Source organism: Xyrauchen texanus, chromosome 31, assembly GCF_025860055.1.
Source record: "Xyrauchen texanus isolate HMW12.3.18 chromosome 31, RBS_HiC_50CHRs, whole genome shotgun sequence".
In the NCBI taxonomy this organism is placed as follows: Eukaryota; Metazoa; Chordata; class Actinopteri; order Cypriniformes; family Catostomidae; genus Xyrauchen; species Xyrauchen texanus.
In genome coordinates, this window is record NC_068306.1 from 8,032,290 (window position 1) to 8,051,657 (window position 19,368).

Below are 19,368 nucleotides of genomic sequence, written 5' to 3' on the forward strand. Positions count from 1 at the left end.
TCATCATAAATCAAATGGCAATCTTTCTATAAGGAATTGCCAGAGTCATATCATAAGGATAATATTATGAATGCATAACATAATAATCACAAATTGTAATATGACCATGATTATATTAATGACAAAATAATAATTAATGACTGTATTTACGTCCTAAAACTGTTAAATATGCAGCAAACACAATATAATAAATAAATAAATTATATTGTATTATATTGTATTTTATTCTATTATATATTATATTATTATATTATATTATATTGTATTATATTATATTATATATTATTATATTATATTACATTATATTATTATTATGTTATATTATATTACATTATATTGCATTATATTATATTATATATTATTATTATGTTATATTATATATATATATATATATATATATATATATATATATATATATATATATATATATATATATATGTATGTTATATTATATTATTTTGTATTATATTATATTATATTATATTGTATTATATATTATATTATATTATATTGTATTATATTATATATATTTATGTTATATTATATTATTTTGTCTTATATTATATAATATTATATATTATATTATATTATATATATTGATATTATATTATATATATATATATTATATTATATTATATTATATTATATTATATTGTATTATATTATATATTATATTATATTATATTGTATTATATTATATACATTTATGTTATATTGTATTATTTTGTCTTATATTATATTGTATTATATTATATACATTTATATTATATTATATTATTTTGTCTTATATTATATAATATTATATATTATATTATATTATATATATATATATATATATTATATATTATATTATATTATATTATATTATATTGTATTATATTATATATTATATTATATTATATTGTATTATATTATATACATTTATATTATATTATATTATTTTGTCTTATATTATATTGTATTATATTATATACATTTATATTATATTATATTATATTGTATTATATTATATAATATTATATATTATATTATATTATATATATTGTATTATATTATATATATATATTATATTATATTATATTATATTATGTTATATTGTATTATTTTGTCTTATATTATATTGTATTATATTATATACATTTATGTTATATTATATTATTTTGTCTTATATTATATAATATTTTATATTATATTATATATTACATTATATATTATTATGTTATATTATATTAAATTGTATTATATTATATATTATATTATATTATATATTATTATGTTATATTATATTATATATATATTTATGTTATATTATATTATTTTGTATTATATTATATTATATTATATTATATATTATATTATATTATATTGTATTATATTATATATATTTATGTTATATTATATTATTTTGTCTTATATTATATAATATTTTATATTATATTATATTATTTTGTCTTATATTATATAATATTTTACATTATATTATATATTATTATGTTATATTATATTAAATTGTATTATATTATATATTATATTATATATTACATTATATATTATTATGTTATATTGTATTATATTATAATTATATTATATATTATATTAAATTGTATTATATTATAATTATATTATATATTATATTATGTTATATGTTATTATATTATATTCTATTATGTTATATTGTATTATATTATTATTATGTTATATTATATATTATATTATATTATATTATATTCAATATAAATATTATATTATATTATATCTGCGATGGACTGGCGACCTGTCCAGGGTGTCCCCGCCTTTCGCCCAATGTTAGCTGGGATAGGCTCCAGCCCCCGCGACCCTTTACACAGGATAAGCGGTTGATGATGGATGGATGGATGGATGGATTATATTATATTATATATTATATTGTATTATATTATATATTATATTAAATATTATATTATATTATATTATATTATATTATATTATATTATATTATATTATATTATATTATATATTATATTGCTTAATTAGGAATAAAATGTTTATAAAATGCAGCACGTTTCTTATGGTGTTTCTTTCTTTATACTATAATGATCTAGGCTACAAAAATACCCCAGATGATATTAATCACTTTATAAAAGCTATTTTAAGTTAAAGCGTTTCTAAGGAATCTATCATTCCCCGTCAGACTGATGAGTGAAAGCGGTTTAACGCCTAAACAAAGGAGTTACCCGAGCGCACCGGCACGAGCCCCACATGGCGTGACTGCGCATGGTCAGTGCGGGACAGACGGCTGACCAGTGAGTGTCCGGGACACAGACAGATCAGGTGCCCAGGGGACGATGGGTTTGACTCATATGCACGAATTATTTTAGTTGCATTCCTTATGCCTTCGCGTTGTTATTATTATTACTATTATTGCCAAATCTGCGGGGTTGATGTGTATAAACGCACAGTGTAGATTTAAATCCGCACATTTATTCACTTTCATATTCCAACTGGGCTGCACTGCACCTGATGTCGGCATAGGCACGCGTTTGCAAGGTAAGTGCGTGCGCGAGCGAGCGCACTTTTAGTACTGTTAGTCTGCTTTATAACTAGACTTTTTAGTCCTACTTGCATTGCAAGTTTGCATGCAATTAAATGCAAATGACAGTGCAGTGCAACATGCCAGATCTAATCATGTTCCTTACTGTAATTGTTAAGCGTCACTTCTTTAAAGGCGTTTAAGTGTCTAGCTAGAACCAAAAAGCAAAAGATGTTAACTTTATGTTAACTATCAACTAGTATTAAGACTAAATGTGTAGTGGTACAAATGCACTTTTTAAAACCATATAGTCAACTCAAGAACCCATGCAGCATACAAGCAAATAACTATTCTTGATAAGAGTTTTTAGCTGCACTGTAATATCTATAACGTCTATATTTATGTCTATATGTATAACTATATACAGCCTATGGATTTATTTAAATGTCATTTGTTTAACCTAATGTATTCATATGGATTCCTATTAGTCATATTAAATGCTTTATTTGACTTGTTGTGATATACCTTTTAGGTTATTTGGACTGTTTGATTAATTTGATGGACTGTTACTCTGATCATTATGTTTCCTTTATTTTAGGAAAAGTTATATACTTGTGTAGTTTGAGCATCTGTTGATGGTAACCTTCACAGTGATCATCCAACTGAGTGGTGTGGCCTCAAATGTGGGTCGATGGGCATTCGTACTTAAACTGTAAGCCCGTAGATCAAAAGGAATTACAGCCCGACTGACAAATGCGCGTGAAACCTGCTGACACACGCGCACAGAGGCTTTTGTCTTCAGCCGGGACGTGTTTGTTTTAACAGGGCTTCTGCTCTTCTGTTTAGACTACACAACCATCTTACTGCTGCTAACTTGTAACAGTGTCGATAATAATAATCCTCATTTATTAAGCCAACAGTTTTTATTATTCAGGTTTTAGAATAGAATATGCACATGTTGGGGCCCATTTGGACACTTGAGCCACACTTAAAATGCCTGAATGTCATTGCATTGCATTACATTACAAATATTGAACCAAGTGGCATTTATTTTAGGGAGATCGGCTAATATCGGGGTACACCAGGGCTGCAGTAACGATCTTTTTGATATTGACTAATTTAGCTATTATTAGAACGATTATTCGACTATTTGGGCGATTATCGCAACGATTAATCATCAGCTCTTAACCGATTATTCTGCTTGTGTCCCGACTTAAAAGGTTGTTTTAAACGTGCTTACTAACAATAAAGAGGACAAAATCAGCTTTTAAAAATACCTCTGAATGACATTCACTGAATTAAAGGGGAAAAAAATGCTTTTTATAAGTTTAATTCAGTAAAGAAATGCACTGCAAGTGTTTGCAGCGAGAAGCATTTACTTTTTAAAATTGATCATGATGTAAATATTGGGGGTGTTCCCCTCCATCCCCCCCTGGAATCTACGCCCTTGATTCAATACCTCGTTAGCCATCATGTAATAATGTAGCTGCAGCGAGTGTGTTCATAACTGTTCATAGTTAATGTGCTGAACTTAAAAGATAGTTCGCTCAAATATATCATCATTTACACACCTTCATGCCATTCCAGACGTGTATGACTTACTTTCTTCTGCAAAACTCAAACGAAGATTTTTAGAAGGATATCTCAGCTCTGTAGGTCCATACAATGCAAGTGAATGGGTGCCAACATTTTGAAGATCCAAAATGCATATAAACACAGCATAAAAGTAATCCATACGACTCCTGTGTTGCAATCCATGTCTTTTGAAGTGATATGATAGGTGTGGGTGAGAAACAGATCAATATTTAAGTCAGTTTTTACCATACATTTCCCTCCCTGCCCAGTAGGTGGTGATGTGCATGAAGAATGCACATCACCAAAAACCAAAAGAAGGAGAATGTAAAAGTGAAAGTGCAGAGGGATAGCAAAAAAATGACTTAAATATTGATCTGTTTCTCACACAAACATATATCGCTTCAGATGAAGAATATGGGAGTGGTGGTGGTGTAGTGGGCTAAAGCACATATCTGGTAATCAGAAGGTTGCTGGTTCGACCCCCACAGCCACCACCATTGTGTCATTGAGCAAGGCACTTAACTCCAGTTTGCTCCAGGGGGATTTTCCCTTTAATAAGTGCACTTTAAGCATCTGCCAAATGCATAAATGTAAATGTAGATATGGATTGAACCACTGGAGTCATGTGGATTGCATTTATGTGCATTTTGTACCAGCCTGCTCCTCGTGCACTGCACACAGAACCCAAAATCACAATCAAAGGAAGAAGGAATGCTATAAAGACACACTGATGGCGTACCTAAAGGCGCTTGACATAGACACAACCACCTTGGGAACGCTGGCACAAAGCGGCCATACTTGGCATGCATCAACAAGGGCTGTCAAGCTTACGAAACACAGTGTATTGCTAAAGCAAGTCCAGAGCCACCAGTGCAACAATTGCCTATACATATCTGCCCAATATGTACTAGGACATTCCGTGCCCGAATTGGCCTAATTAGTCACCTTCGGACACACTGTACAGTACTCAGTCTCCATGTGATTAATGGTGTTGAGGTCTTCATGGACGACGACGGACGAAAGAACGATGTGCATTTTAGAGTATCAAGATTTTGGTCACCATTCATTTGCATTGTATGGACCTACAGAGCTGAAATATTCATCTAAAAATCTTGTGTTCAGCAGAAGAAAGAAAGTCACCGACTGAGCCAATGGGGCCAGTGGGGCCAGTGCCCAGCAGCCCTTGACTACCAGGGGGCCCTTGACTGCCCGGAGGTGCCCTGGGCTTTAAGGCTGCGCAATCTAGTTTGGCGATCCCCCGCTCAACAACTTTTGGCCATGAACAACGAACCACTTCGTTCACTTTGTTTCCATGCAAAAGGATAGGGCCACTAAATAATGCACAGATGTCAGCAGGGCTGCAGAAGAAGGCCGGCTGATTACATAAATATGCCGGAGGACTTTGACTCATATTAATTCGGCTTACTTGCCACACAGGTGTGGAATTGGGTTTGGTAGGAACTCGCTGAGTTAAAGTCAGGCTGCCTTGCCTTGTAAAACTAGTCACACTATCATTTACCAAATTCTCTGTAATAAATGAACAAAATGATCTGTCAAAATGTGGTTTGGGTTATTTTTATGAATGATGGATGATCGGGTATGCAATCGAAGTCCAAAATGTATTGCCCAATTATTCTTTGCATTTTCAAACTCACTGTCTAAGATGAATACAATTTATATTGTGCAAATAAAAAGTAAAAAATAAACATTTATTAAAAAAGTCAAGGCAAGTAGCCTCGAATTGTTGTTTATGACTTTATTTTTGTTGCTTTGCAGGATAATCATCTTAGAACTAGAACCATGGATGCAGTCATTCATGTTATGAATGACTCCGTAGAGTTTTATAAATGGAGCCTTACCATAGCAGGTGAGAATATGTGTCTCTGTCCTTTTATTTCTTTATTTATTGATATTTTTAAAAACACAGTTCTGTTAATGGTTAGTGTCTGTAAATGTGCACGTTCGACCCGATTTTTTTGTCCAAATCTATCCCGTTTTTAAAAAATTGCATTAAAAAAGGAGTTCACAGAAATACACTTGAATATACCTCTACTAAGATGAATGTGTTTTCAACGTGTAACTGTCCGAAGATTTTTTTTTAAATCAGATAGTTTGATGTTTTTATGAAAGTGCAAATTTTGGTGTGGTCAAAATGGATTAACCCTAAAATAATAATAATAATAATAATAATAATAATAATAATAATAATAATAATAATGAATAATGAAATTCATGACATTTGTAAAAAAATAATTATAATTATAATAATAATAAAATAATTATTATAATATATATATATATATATTGCTTTATTTTATTTATTTATGTTTTTACCTTGAAAAACATGTTTGAAAAAGTATTAAGTAGTGTATACTCTCATGTATTCAAAGTTCTAGTTAATTATTTTAATACATTTTATTTGATAGTTACACTAATTAACATTTTTTGTCATTAAATCATTTTATGTAGATAACTTTAAAAACAAAATTGTGAAATTACAAAACTTGACACGTTTTAGACTACATTTAAAAATAATTGTATCATATCTGAAAACCTTATTTGCAATGACCCACGTATGTGACTGTGCATATGTGTTTGTCTCAGATAAGCGTGTGGAGAAATGGACGATGATGTCATCCCCGCTCCCCACCTTGGGGATCAGCGTTCTGTACCTGCTCTTCCTGTGGGCCGGGCCCGTTACATGCAGACCCGGGAGCCCTTTCAGTTCAGAACAACCCTCATTGTGTACAACTTCAGCATGGTTCTGCTTAACTTCTACATCTGCAAAGAGGTCTGATCGACTGTACATCCTGTCAAATGCCAAGGCCACATTATTTCAACTTAATTGTTTAAAAGATGTGTTAAATAGCAGAATTCCTGGTGAACAACTACGCTACCCATGATCCTAAAGGATCCTAAAGAGAATGATCCACTCCAGGTGTGGTAGTCAGCTACCCAGGCCCCCAGAACCGCTAGTTGTGGAAAACTGAAGTGTAATAATGCTTAATTTAAAACTTAATATAGACAGAGCAGTTCAAATAAACTTTGAAGTGAGCAGATCATTTATTTATTTAATTAAATCACAGCCCTTTGTGATTTAATAATCGCATAAGGTCATATTGCGATTTCTATCTTATTTCGATTAAAAGTGCAGCCCTAATTAGATTGCGATGCTCTCCAGATGAAAATATCTATAACAGATGTCTTCGAGATGTAGATGTGCTATCTGGCGCAACTCTGACCCAGCTAAAAACGTTTGGTTTTTAAGAACGCTCTGGAAGGGTAGCTAGAAGGGGCATTGCCCCATTGATTTTCCTTTTGCCCCCAGAAACCTCTGACACCCCCATCTGGGTCCAGTGAAGAGACAACCGCTTGCCCTCCAAGGATCGGAACTTAGTACCAGTCCTGGGAATGTTAGTTTATGGATATAAAAAAAATAAAAATAGAACCTTAAGTGAACGTTCCTAGATTGTTGGGAATGGGTTTCCCAAAAACAACCAAATGGGGGCCATAGGCTAACATTCAGGGAATGTTCTGTGTTTGCTGAGAGATATCAAGATTAAATGCATCTGTCAAAATGTGTATATATTTATGCATTTGGATAACATGAAGGAAACGCTCAAGGGAACTAGTCAGTGTAGTGTGTACTTAGGTTAATGGCGATCTCAGCTGGCTACAGTTGTTGGCAGTTCTCCATGTGTCCCACATCAGCACAGCAATGACAGCAGGAAATGACAGTCTCATCACTCATTCATGATAGTGTTTAGCATTTAGCATTTCACTTTCTTTATATAAACAGAGCACATGCCATGCCAGCATTACCCCATCCTTGTCCACCGACAGCAGAACAATCTGATCCCGAAGAAAAGGCGCTTTTGGGTCATTATTCAGTATCATACTAAGTTACATCATTGTTAGTCATCTAGATAAATTGGACAAAGTCAGGTCAGATGTCCTGTGATGTTCATGACAGATGTCTCGCTTGGAGTTTCTCTCATACCACAAAGGATTGATCCACCAATCACCAATTGCATGAAAACAAACTGCGGCAAAAGAGCTCCATAGCGACCGCCGACTACCATCTAGTCAGTCCCCCTACACTCTCAAACTACTTATATATTTGTATAAATCAGATTCTTTTGCAATAAAAATGAAATATATTGACTATGCTTTTAATCAACAACTTTAAAGTAACAGTTTGATATTTTTCTATATTTCTATATTGAATTGGTTTTAGTACATAGTGAAAAAGTTGCCCGGCACACTGCTACATACAGTATGTTCCCATGTAATTTAATAGATTACTCCACCAAGGTCTTCGTCTTCGCCTGTCCTTTTTCACCATGAACTGTAAAAATGTTTGATCCCACATCTGGCCTTGATTGTTTTGGATGTGTCCACACTACCTCCCTTTGCAAGGGTTTTACCCCAAGATGTGAGAGTTCAACACCACAGACAGGCCACAGACAGGTCGCAGATATTTGGCATTTGGATCACTGGTTCAGCTAAATGTTGTGACATATTTGACTTTTTACACAGACAATCAGCTTTGATGCTTGTTTTGCAAGTTGAACTTTTACAGGCAAGGAAGGCACACAAAGATGTGCAGGCTATTTACAAAAAGCATAAGTCATATATAGTAGCCAATCCATTCCATTAGTCTATTATAGTATTTCATTACAACAGTTTTGACCTTTAACCTCTCTCGGTGTACAAATTAATAGCGTGCTTCTAATAGAATGCCAATTTACTGTGTTTCTCTCTCTCTCTCTCTCTCTCTCTCTCTAGCTGCTCCTGGGCTCCAGAGCGGCTGGTTACAGTTACCTCTGCCAACCTGTGAACTACTCTAATGATGTGAATGAAGTCAGGGTAAGAAATAAGTCTTTCCTCACACACAGCCACAAGTTTTACTTAGCTATCTAAATGAGGACATACATAAACTTCTATTGTTTTCATATAAATCTAATTATAAAGACTACGGGCTAAAGTAGTCACACTGAAGGCGACATGATTTCGAGAGACGAATCGCCGACGAATGGCCCTTGCACATAGAGTGACTGCCATTATCACATTCATGACTTTACAATAGGTGACGCTATTCGACAAGCAATTTTACCCCGGTATGGTAGGTGGCTCAACGCACCTTTCAGCTGGTTTACCCCAGCTGGCTAAAGCACATGACTGTTAATCAGAAGGTTGCTGGTTCGATCCCCACGGCCACCACCATTGTGTCCTTGAGCAAGGCACTTAACTCCAGGTTGCTCCAGGGGGATTGTCCCTGTAATAAGTGCACTGTAAGTCGCTTTGGATAAAAGTGTCTGCCAAATGCATAAACGTATGTGTGTGTGTATGTGTGTGTGTGTATTTTTCTATGTAACCATGCTTAGGGGACAATGTTGCTGAAATGTCTCTTTGACTTAGGTTTAAGCCTAGGTTTAGGCTTAGGGTTTGGGTTAGTCTATAGTAATTAAGTCTATAGTATATAAAATTTTAGTTTTAACTTTTATTTTACTACAGTACGTACAGCATATTGGTCAACAGCTGTTGTTTTAGTTGTGCTATATAAATAAAGTGACATTGGCATTGTTTTGAATATTGGGGGGGTTTCCTCCCCAACCCGCCCGGAATCTACGCCCCTGACTGGTATCATTAATTCATTAATTATCATTAAAAGCAAGTTTCCCGGTGTGTAAAGCTATTGCGTATGCACGTTCTATGAGTTGATTGACAGGTGATGTCTGTATCTAAAAGGTGATTGGCTCTTTTAACTCTAAGGTGGGATTTCCTTTCTATTTCCTTTGACTGTTGGCTCAAAAACGTAATTGTGGATAAGAAATAGGATAAATGCATAATGCATTGTGTTGAACAGAAGAATACACAACTGTAATACTAATATATATTCCGATCCTTCATTGTATTAATGAAGTACAGAGGTTTGGTTCATAATAAGAATAAAAATAGAGTGCGTGCATAATCTGAGATGGCCTCTGTATCACATTGGGTACTATTATAGATATTATAATTGATTATTAAATTCCATAATTGATGCATCAAAGATTCATAATATATTGATCCATTTTTACACCCCTAAATGCTATTGTTAAGCATAAAAAGTCATTTAATTTAGGTGTGAAAGCTTTCATTTTGGGTGGCATTTAAGGGGCACCTCATGCAAAAGGGCAGGGGCTTGAGCCACTAGAGCCACCCCATCTGCATGGTGCTGCCTTTGAGGATGTCCCTAATGTCTCTGATGTCCCTTGTCCAATTTTGTCTGCAAAGTATTGCCAATACTAAGATTTCTTGCTACATTAAGAAAAGATTTTGTAGTTTTTTTTTTCCCCAATTTAGTGAACTTCTGAGGACAATTGTTAACCCACAGACACAGTAGAGTACACAACCATATATAAACAAACTGGCACCATGATCTTACAGACTCTCAGTGCTCTGCTGAAAATAGTATTTTATCGTATTTTAAGGTAATAGGGGAAAGTTGAGGAGAGTTCTGTGAGATGCTTAACTGTGATCAGGAGGACAGCGGTACAAAATCCCTGGATACCCATTTTACTGACATCGGTTAGAACTTCCTCATGCTGTCGGCTTGGCATGTTCCATGACCCTCATTGGCAAGCGGCGTTCCCCTGGTGACGTGAGGATAGAGACAGTGTCAGCACTCTCGACACGTACACGTCTATAAGACACGCCTCCTTATTTGTGGCGCTTGGAACCAATGCACTTATACGGACCCAGGAAGTAAAATAAAACTACTCTTTATACAAGTGACATGATAAGCTAAGTTTAAGTGTCTTGATCAAAGGTGCAATTGTGATATTTCATTGATCAATACCTACAACTAAACATTGCCCCTGTAAGATTAAGGTTTATCCTGAAAAGCACAGACTCCTGCAACCACTTTAAAAAAGACATCTACTGTAGGAGTTGAGCTACAGCAACACGCCTCTTGAACTGCGTACAACATGAACTGCAACTGTTTCATAGTGCAAATCAGCCACAGTATGCTGAATTCACACCCTGCTCTTGATACAACTAAAACTATAAAGCATAGAAATATAGATAATAGTTTACTCATTCTGTGCCATTGGGTCATTAAGGGGAATAGCAGAGGATGGATGGATGGATGAATGGATGGATGGATGGATGGACAGATGGATGGACGAGCATTTCAACCAGGCCTTCATTGTTTATTTTTGGCACTTAAATGCCTTTTATGTCCAGATTTGACTGTTTTATGGCACTTTTCTACTGCACATTACGGCTTGACTTGCCTCAACTCTACTCGCTTTACATTTCTGAGCTTGCATTTCCACTGCAGTTTAGTGCCATCTCAACGTGGGTGGGATTATAGGCTGACCATCATAGTTGTGCCAACTCTACTGCTGTGACATCATCTTAAACACAACACACATTGACCAAAACAATAACACGAGCGCTAGCTGTTAGCTACTAGCACATTGTGCTGCATAAAGCAGTTGTTGCATGGTGATTTTACACAAGTGTAACAGTTAAATTGGCCTGGTTGTATTAGAAGCTTCCAGTAGCTGGTCAACTAAATAAAGTGAATAGTTAAAGTGACATTGTCATCAGGCAAATTACAAAAAATTGTGAGTGTGATAAATGTTTTAAAGAGACTTTACTTTCTAGACGTCCACAGTACTAAAAGTGTCAGAAGTTGAAGAAACACACTGACAGACATTGTTATATCAAGCTGTGTCAGTTGTGGAGATTCCTCATTAAGATTCACTCTGTACCTGCAGATAGCGTCGGCTCTGTGGTGGTACTACATCTCTAAAGGGGTGGAGTTTCTTGACACAGTGTTCTTCATCATGAGGAAGAAGTTCAATCAGGTCAGCTTCCTGCACGTCTATCACCACTGTACAATGTTCATCCTGTGGTGGATCGGCATCAAGTGGGTTCCTGGAGGGCAGTGTGAGTACAAACGCACACACACACACACACACACACACACACACACACACACACTTGTTGTGTTTCCATGTTTTATGGGGACTTTCCATAGACATAATGGTTTTTATACTGTACAAACTTTATATTCTATCCCCTAAACCTAACCCTACCCCTAAACCTAACCCTCACAGAAAACTTTCTGCATTTTTACATTTTCAAAAAACATAATTTAGTATGATTTATAAGCTGTTTTCCTCATGGGGACCGACAAAATGTCCCCACAAGGTCAAAAATTTTGGGTTTTACTATCCTTATGGGGACATTTGGTCCCCACAAAGTGATAAATACACGCTCACACACACACACACACACACACACACACACACACACACACACACACACACACACACACACACACACACACATTCATTCATTCACATATGTACAGAGCACTTGATACTTAAACAAGCAGTCCATGAAATCATTCATACACACAACCACAATTGAGCATTTTAAATACTTTAGCCCACTCTGTTTTCCCAGGAAAAGTAAGTTGTAGAAAAGCAGAATGGCACTTGTAGAATTGGATGATCTTATTAAATGATTTCTCATCTCCCAAATTTGTTGTGCCTTGTATATTGTGGAATAGCCAAGGAAACATTGAGCAGAGAACAGAGGAACGGTGTGAGGATTTAAGAAGAGGGGAGGAAGGTTAGAAGAGATTAGGGGGTTGTGGAAGGGGGTCAAAGGTTTGGAAGGGTACAGATGGCTGTAAAGAGGTGTGAACAAAGGATAATGATTTGAAAAGGGCGTAGGTCTGCTTTAAGATGAATGTAGTCTAACTAACTAACTAAACCTCCTTTCTTCTTTGCAGCCTTCTTTGGCGCTACAATTAACTCAGGCATTCATGTGCTGATGTACGGTTACTACGGCCTGGCAGCGATTGGTCCAAAGATCCAGAAGTACTTGTGGTGGAAAAAATACCTCACCATTATTCAGATGGTAAATAAACACGCTCATTTCACAACGTAAATCAGAGTATCGAAGAACATAAATTTGGTAACACTTTAAAGTTAGATCACATTTGTTAATATAAGTTAACATTATAAGTTAACATGAACTAACAGTAACAGTAAAGTAACTTTTACTTGAGCCAGTGGTAGCTCAGCGGTTAAGGCTCTGGGTTACTGAACGAAAGGTCAGGGGTTCAAGCCCAAGCACTGTCAAGATAACACTGTTGGGCCCTTGAGCAAGGCCCTTGACCCTATCTGCTCCAGCAGCGCTGTTTCATGGCTGACCCTGCGCTCTGACCCCAGCTTAGTTGGGATATGTGAAAACAACTGCATTTCATTGGCTCTGTACCTGTACTCTGCACAATGACAATAAAGTTGAATCTTATCTTATTAATCTTGTTTAATGGTCATTTCAACTCATTTTTTAAATAAAAGTGGCATGTTAACATTAGTTAATGCACTACGAAATAACAAGAACTAACAATGTACAATTGTATTTTTATTCACTAACACTAAAGATGAAGTATATCATTTCTGCGCTACTAGCGCCACCGAACGGAATTGCAAAAATAACGGCCCTCGCCTGCTGTTGTTCGAACCGTCAGATTGTCCCACCCCCGACTCACGGCATTGGTTGTGTAATGTCGTTGGGGCAGGTCTAAGTGGGTCGCTCTAAACAAACACAGGAATTTTATAGTAGTGCAACAGAGACAAAGTGTTTACAGTTTTTGAGAAAATGAACCTCTGAATGACTTACTTGTAGTTGTCTACATTTTACTGTAAGCTGGGATAGAAGTAAGTATTTTAACACTGCAAATGTTACATCAGCTATTTTATTTCATGGTACCTATTGCCTTTACTATGTAAGCAAATGTTAAATTTACGTTTAAAGTGCTACTTTACATTTGATTGGCTAAAATGAAATGATGCTTGGAAAATGACCATCTTGACCCTACTGATTTGGTCGGCTTAATTTAATTTAACTGTGCACAAGATAAAGAGTTCTATTGAGCCCATTTCACATTTCTGGGCTTGGAACACAGAAGTAAACTATATTGGGGTAAACCTCTATAGAGGTGAACGGGAGACCACAGCAAATATAATTTTTGTGTTCCCATTGGCTAAATTAAAAACCCAATTTCATGACTTTTCAACAGAAAAGAAAAATAGAGAGAGTTTGATTACGACAGTCTTGGAGTCAATGTTCATTTCTTTTCTAAGTTCCTGAGATTTATTGAAAGAACCAAATCACTGTCAAAGCATACACTCACCTAAAGGATTATTAGGAACACCATACTAATACTGTGTTTGACCCACTTTCGCCTTCAGAACTGCCTTAATTCTACGTGGCATTGATTCAACAAGGTGCTGAAAGCATTCTTTAGAAATGTTGGCCCATATTGATAGGATAGCATCTTGCAGTTGATGGAGATTTGTGGGATGCACATCCAGGGCAGAGATCTGGTGACTGTGGGAGCCATTTTAGTACAGTGAACTCATTGTCATGAACAAGAAACCAATTTGAAATGATTCGAGCTTTGTGACATGGTGCATTATCCTGCTGGAAGTAGCCATCAGAGGATGGGTACATGGTGGCCATAAAGGGATGGACATGGTCAGAAACAATGCTCAGGTATGCCGTGGCATTTAAACGATGCCCAATTGGCACTAAGGGGCCTAAAGTGTGCCATGAAAATATCCCCCACACCATTACACCACCACCACCAGCCTGCACAGTGGTAACAAGGCATGATGGATCCATGTTCTCATTCTGTTTACGCCAAATTCTGACTCTACCATCTGAATGTCTCAACAGAAATCGAGACTCATCAGACCAGGCAACATTTTTCCAGTCTTCAACTGTCCAATTTTGGTGAGCTCTTGCAAATTGTAGCCTCTTTTTCCTATTTGTAGTGGAGATGAGTGGTACCCGGTGGGGTCTTCTGCTGTTGTAGCCCATCCGCCTCAAGGTTGTGCGTGTTGTGGCTTCACAAATGCTTTGCTGCATACCTCGGTTGTAACGAGTGGTTATTTCAGGCAAAGTTGCTCTTCTATCAGCTTGAATCAGTCGGCCCATTCTCCTCTGACCTCTAGCATCAACAAGGCATTTTCAGCCCACAGGACTGCCGCATACTGGATGTTTTTCCCTTTTCACACCATTCTTTGTAAACCCTAGAAATGGTTGTGCGTGAAAATCCCAGTAACTGAGCAGATTGTGAAATACTCAGACCGGCCCGTCTGGCACCAACAACCATGCCACGCTCAAAATTGCTTAAATCGCCTTTCTTTCCCATTCTGACATTCAGTTTGGAGTTCAGGAGATTGTCTTGACCAGGACCACACCCCTAAATGCATTGAAGCAACTGCCATGTGATTGGTTGATTAGATAATTGCATTAATGAGAAATTGAACAGGTGTTCCTAATAATCCTTTAGGTGAGTGTATATGGAATCAAATCACTGTCAAAGCATATGCATGAGTAAAGTTATCACTTTTTGCCATTATTTGGCTTTTGACCTTTGTTTTGCAACTTGAGCCAATCAAACTAGGCTTCACATTCACTTACTCAAAAGCTTGTGAAAATTGGTAGATTTTGCAGATGTCTCTTTGCTTTGTTTTTAGATCCAGTTCCATGTCACTATTGGCCATGCGGCCCATTCCCTCTACACGGGCTGTCCATTCCCAGCCTGGATGCAGTGGGCTTTGATCGGTTACGCCGTCACATTCATCGTCCTCTTTGGAAATTTCTACTACCAAACGTACCGCCGCCAGCCACGTCTCAAACCATCCAAATCTGCTACCAATGGCATCTCCACGGCAACCAATGGCACCAGTAAGGCACCAGAGGTGACGGAAAATGGAAAGAAGCAAAAGAAAGGAAAGGCAAAGCACGAATGAAAAAGGGATGGATTTGGAAGGATCTGATGAAGAGATGAAACGCTGGGTACTGTGGGCTTCGAAAAGGGGACTGATCTCACAACCTCTATATTCTGTAATTGGTAAAAAGTCATTTTTGTGAACTTGATTGAATGGTGAGCATGTTTGGAGGGAGATATTTCAAACTAGGGACGTTTGTAAGATTCGTAAGAAAGAGAATTCCAAACTTGGAGCTGCAGTTTGATTCAAACATCACCATGCATTCCAGTTTGATCCAATCTAATTTTCCTTGGCTTCCAGTGTGACATCACTCTAAAATGTTACAAATGTTAGTGGTTCTCAATCCTGGTACTCAAGGACCCACAGTCCTGCATGTCCTATGTGTTAAATAATGCATGTCCTGCATTATTTAACACAACTGACTGAACTTTCAACTCATTAAAGGAGCCTCCAAGGCTTTGATCCTGCATGGGAAATCAGATTTATTTCTTAAATAATTTTTTTATTAAGAGTTATGCGTGGCCAGATCTGATTTGTTTTCTGCACATATTGAGTCTGAACGCTGACTTTAGATTTCATGCGTATGCAATCTAAAGTCAGCGTTCAGACTCAATATGTTTCCATGCACAGTAATAATCGAGCTGTGCGATTCTCACGAAACCTGACAAGACAATGTCCCGATCCAATTTTATTCCAAACTCAAGACAAACAAATTAGAAATAATATTTTGCTTATAGAAATTAAGCCTATTTTATAACCATAAATTATTTTTGCATTGCAACATTATTTTCATGAGAGTTACACACATTTTAGCCCTCATTTCTCATTACTGCAGTGCGAAATAAGACAGTCCTTATCATATTCTCAGTACTGCAACATAAAAAAAAGATATACATTATTGTTTGATTTGTAAATTATTTAACCATCAATGTAGTTTTCCCTTGGTTTTGCCTTTCATTTGCTCTCATTTTAATTGAAAATAATATATATATATATATATTTATTTTGTAAAACAGCATTTTTTTTGTTTTGTTTTTGTAATACAGTAAAAACATGAGTGTTATGGTAATGAGAATTCACATTAATAACAATGGGAATAATGAAAGTAAAATGTTTGAATGTGTAGCGGTAAGGAAAATTGGGGGGCCAAAATGTTATTAAGTGTTCCAAAATAAATGTCACAATGCAAAAATAATCTTAATGAGCCCAAATGCAGGCTTTAATTATTTATTCAAAATATTATATATATATTATACATACTGTACATACTGTATTTTTTATTGATTTGGGGTTAAATATGACCAGGATGTTTTCTTGAAAGGTTTTACAAGGTTAAATTATCGTTTTAGTTTTTAATGTGCATGTTTATTTAATCTCTGAGTCGCATTGACAAAAATCAGATTTGAATCCAATTTCCAACCACCAACGTCAATTGGATTGGGCTTGATCAGATTTCACGTGTTTTTTCCCCTGTTAAAAACACAAAAAACTTAATGGATTTGAGTTGGAAAGAAAAAAACAAAATTTTGATGTGTCAGAAAAGGGAGACTAACGTGCAGACCAGAGCTAAGAACCACCATCTTACGGTATAACTATCATAATAGCAAGCTACTTTGAGATGTTTGATTGCATCTAAAGGGGCTGCAGGGGAGGATACACTGTTTTTACACTTGTTTTAACCACATAATTACTGTTAAATATGCTTTTCTATTAAAAATGCATCCACAGAAACCTATAGCTTACTGTCATTATGGTCTTATTTTATCCGAGTTGCTGATGGCACAGAAATTCTTACGTACTGTAAATGCCAGTAGCTTTGGACTAGTATCCTCAAATGCCTCTCCTCTGGTTTCAATGGCTGCCAACTTTCTTGACACTCTTGATCAGATTTTTCTAAATTAGGTAACTAAGGAATCAGTGCCATCAGTTTAATCCCACAAACTAGGCTTCATAGAATATATTAGAGCACGGAGAACTATTACTATAGTGAAATAATGGTGTTTTTACCAATAGGAGATTTCTAAAGTGGCAGTAAAATATAATAATACATGTTTCAACATGTTACCAACTGTTCAGTTGTGCAGTTGGTGGGCTTATACATGTACGTCAGACAACTAAACAATATCGTTATATTCGTTTTCACCAGACAACGTCCTGAGACAGCATACGGTAATGATGGCGTCACAGCATTATACTCAGGTAGTTTAACCTATTTTTTGACCCGTATGTAAAGTTGGACTGACTGTTTTTAAAACCATGTCGTTTTATGTAGTGTATAGGTGCATCATATTAATTTTGCTATTTGAAAGTTCACTGTGTTACCTCAACCCTTGAAGGTAGAAAACAGAACGAGTCTCCTAAAACATGCCACCATAACTATACTCTATTTTCTCAGCTGTAAACTGTTGCAGTATGCTGTTTATCTCTGTATGAATACTCACGAATTCAAGCAGGTTCTTATGCTCAGTGGATGTATTTCTGATTTGCTAATCATCCTGTATGCTACAAGAGATTCTTAAAAATGTCAGTTTCCTCTAATAATTCAATGATTAAACCAGCTGCTACAGATTTTAATGAAATAAACAGGATGCCAACCTGTCTGTCTCTTTCATCTGTGTATTAGCTTAATTGCTAAGGCACGTATCACTATGCTCAAACGTAAGGGATGGAGCACCAAGACACTTGAGTTTACGCTGCATCTGAGAACGCTGCGGATGCATTGATTGGTTTTAATCATTTATTTATAATTTTTTACTATTGTTGTTGAATCAGCACTATTAGGTCTTTTTCCAGGCCTTTAGTCTTTAGCTCAGTTTGGATTGCCACTCATAGAAGATATTTCAGTTAAGTAGAGGACGACAGCCCCCGTTAAGCCCCGTCACCTATTTCTTGGTCATTCACAGACCCTCTGTCACTCGTCTCTCCTTCCTGCTCATCTAATTGAGCATCCTCAAGCGATGATGGAGCTGTCCAGGCCAGGGCTTTGAGGGGCTGGGTAGACAGATCTGGTCTAATCAGCCTGTAAATTGGCTTTCGCTGTAAAAGAGCTTATATCCACGTCAGAGTATGTAGTGCTATCCAGGTCACAGTTGGAGAAGCACACTTAGTGGGTCTCAAGATAAAACACACACACACACACACACACACACACACACACACACACACACACACACACACACACACACAATAAACTTATAGATACATATACAGGGGGGAAAAAACCCTCAATAATAGCTAGAAATGATCCATGCATTACACGCCAATAAAGAAAATACAGAAGGGTCCAAATGTTCACACTGATAATAATACATTTGGAAAATTAGTCATGCAACACTGAATGGTGGCATTTCACACACAAAAATCCACAACTGAAAATCTAAAAGATACAATTGCTCCATATCTAAAATGCCAAATGGGAAAATAAATATTGCATGCAATGCATTATGAAAATGTTGAGTTTGCAAGTTGAGG

General features: G+C 35.8%; 1 protein-coding gene across 1 annotated transcript; it reads left to right on the plus strand.

Moving 5' to 3' along the window:
* Nucleotides 1–2,256: 2,256 nt before the first annotated feature.
* LOC127624840 (elongation of very long chain fatty acids protein 4-like) lies at nt 2,257–18,486 on the plus strand. The gene is given in 8 exon segments (XM_052099792.1): nt 2,257–2,526; nt 5,861–5,951; nt 6,689–6,778; nt 6,781–6,875; nt 8,873–8,953; nt 11,857–12,028; nt 12,882–13,009; nt 15,643–18,486. Coding segments are annotated over 7 exon segments (909 nt in total). The 5' UTR covers nt 2,257–2,526; nt 5,861–5,884; the 3' UTR covers nt 15,919–18,486.
* Nucleotides 18,487–19,368: the final 882 nt, after the last annotated feature.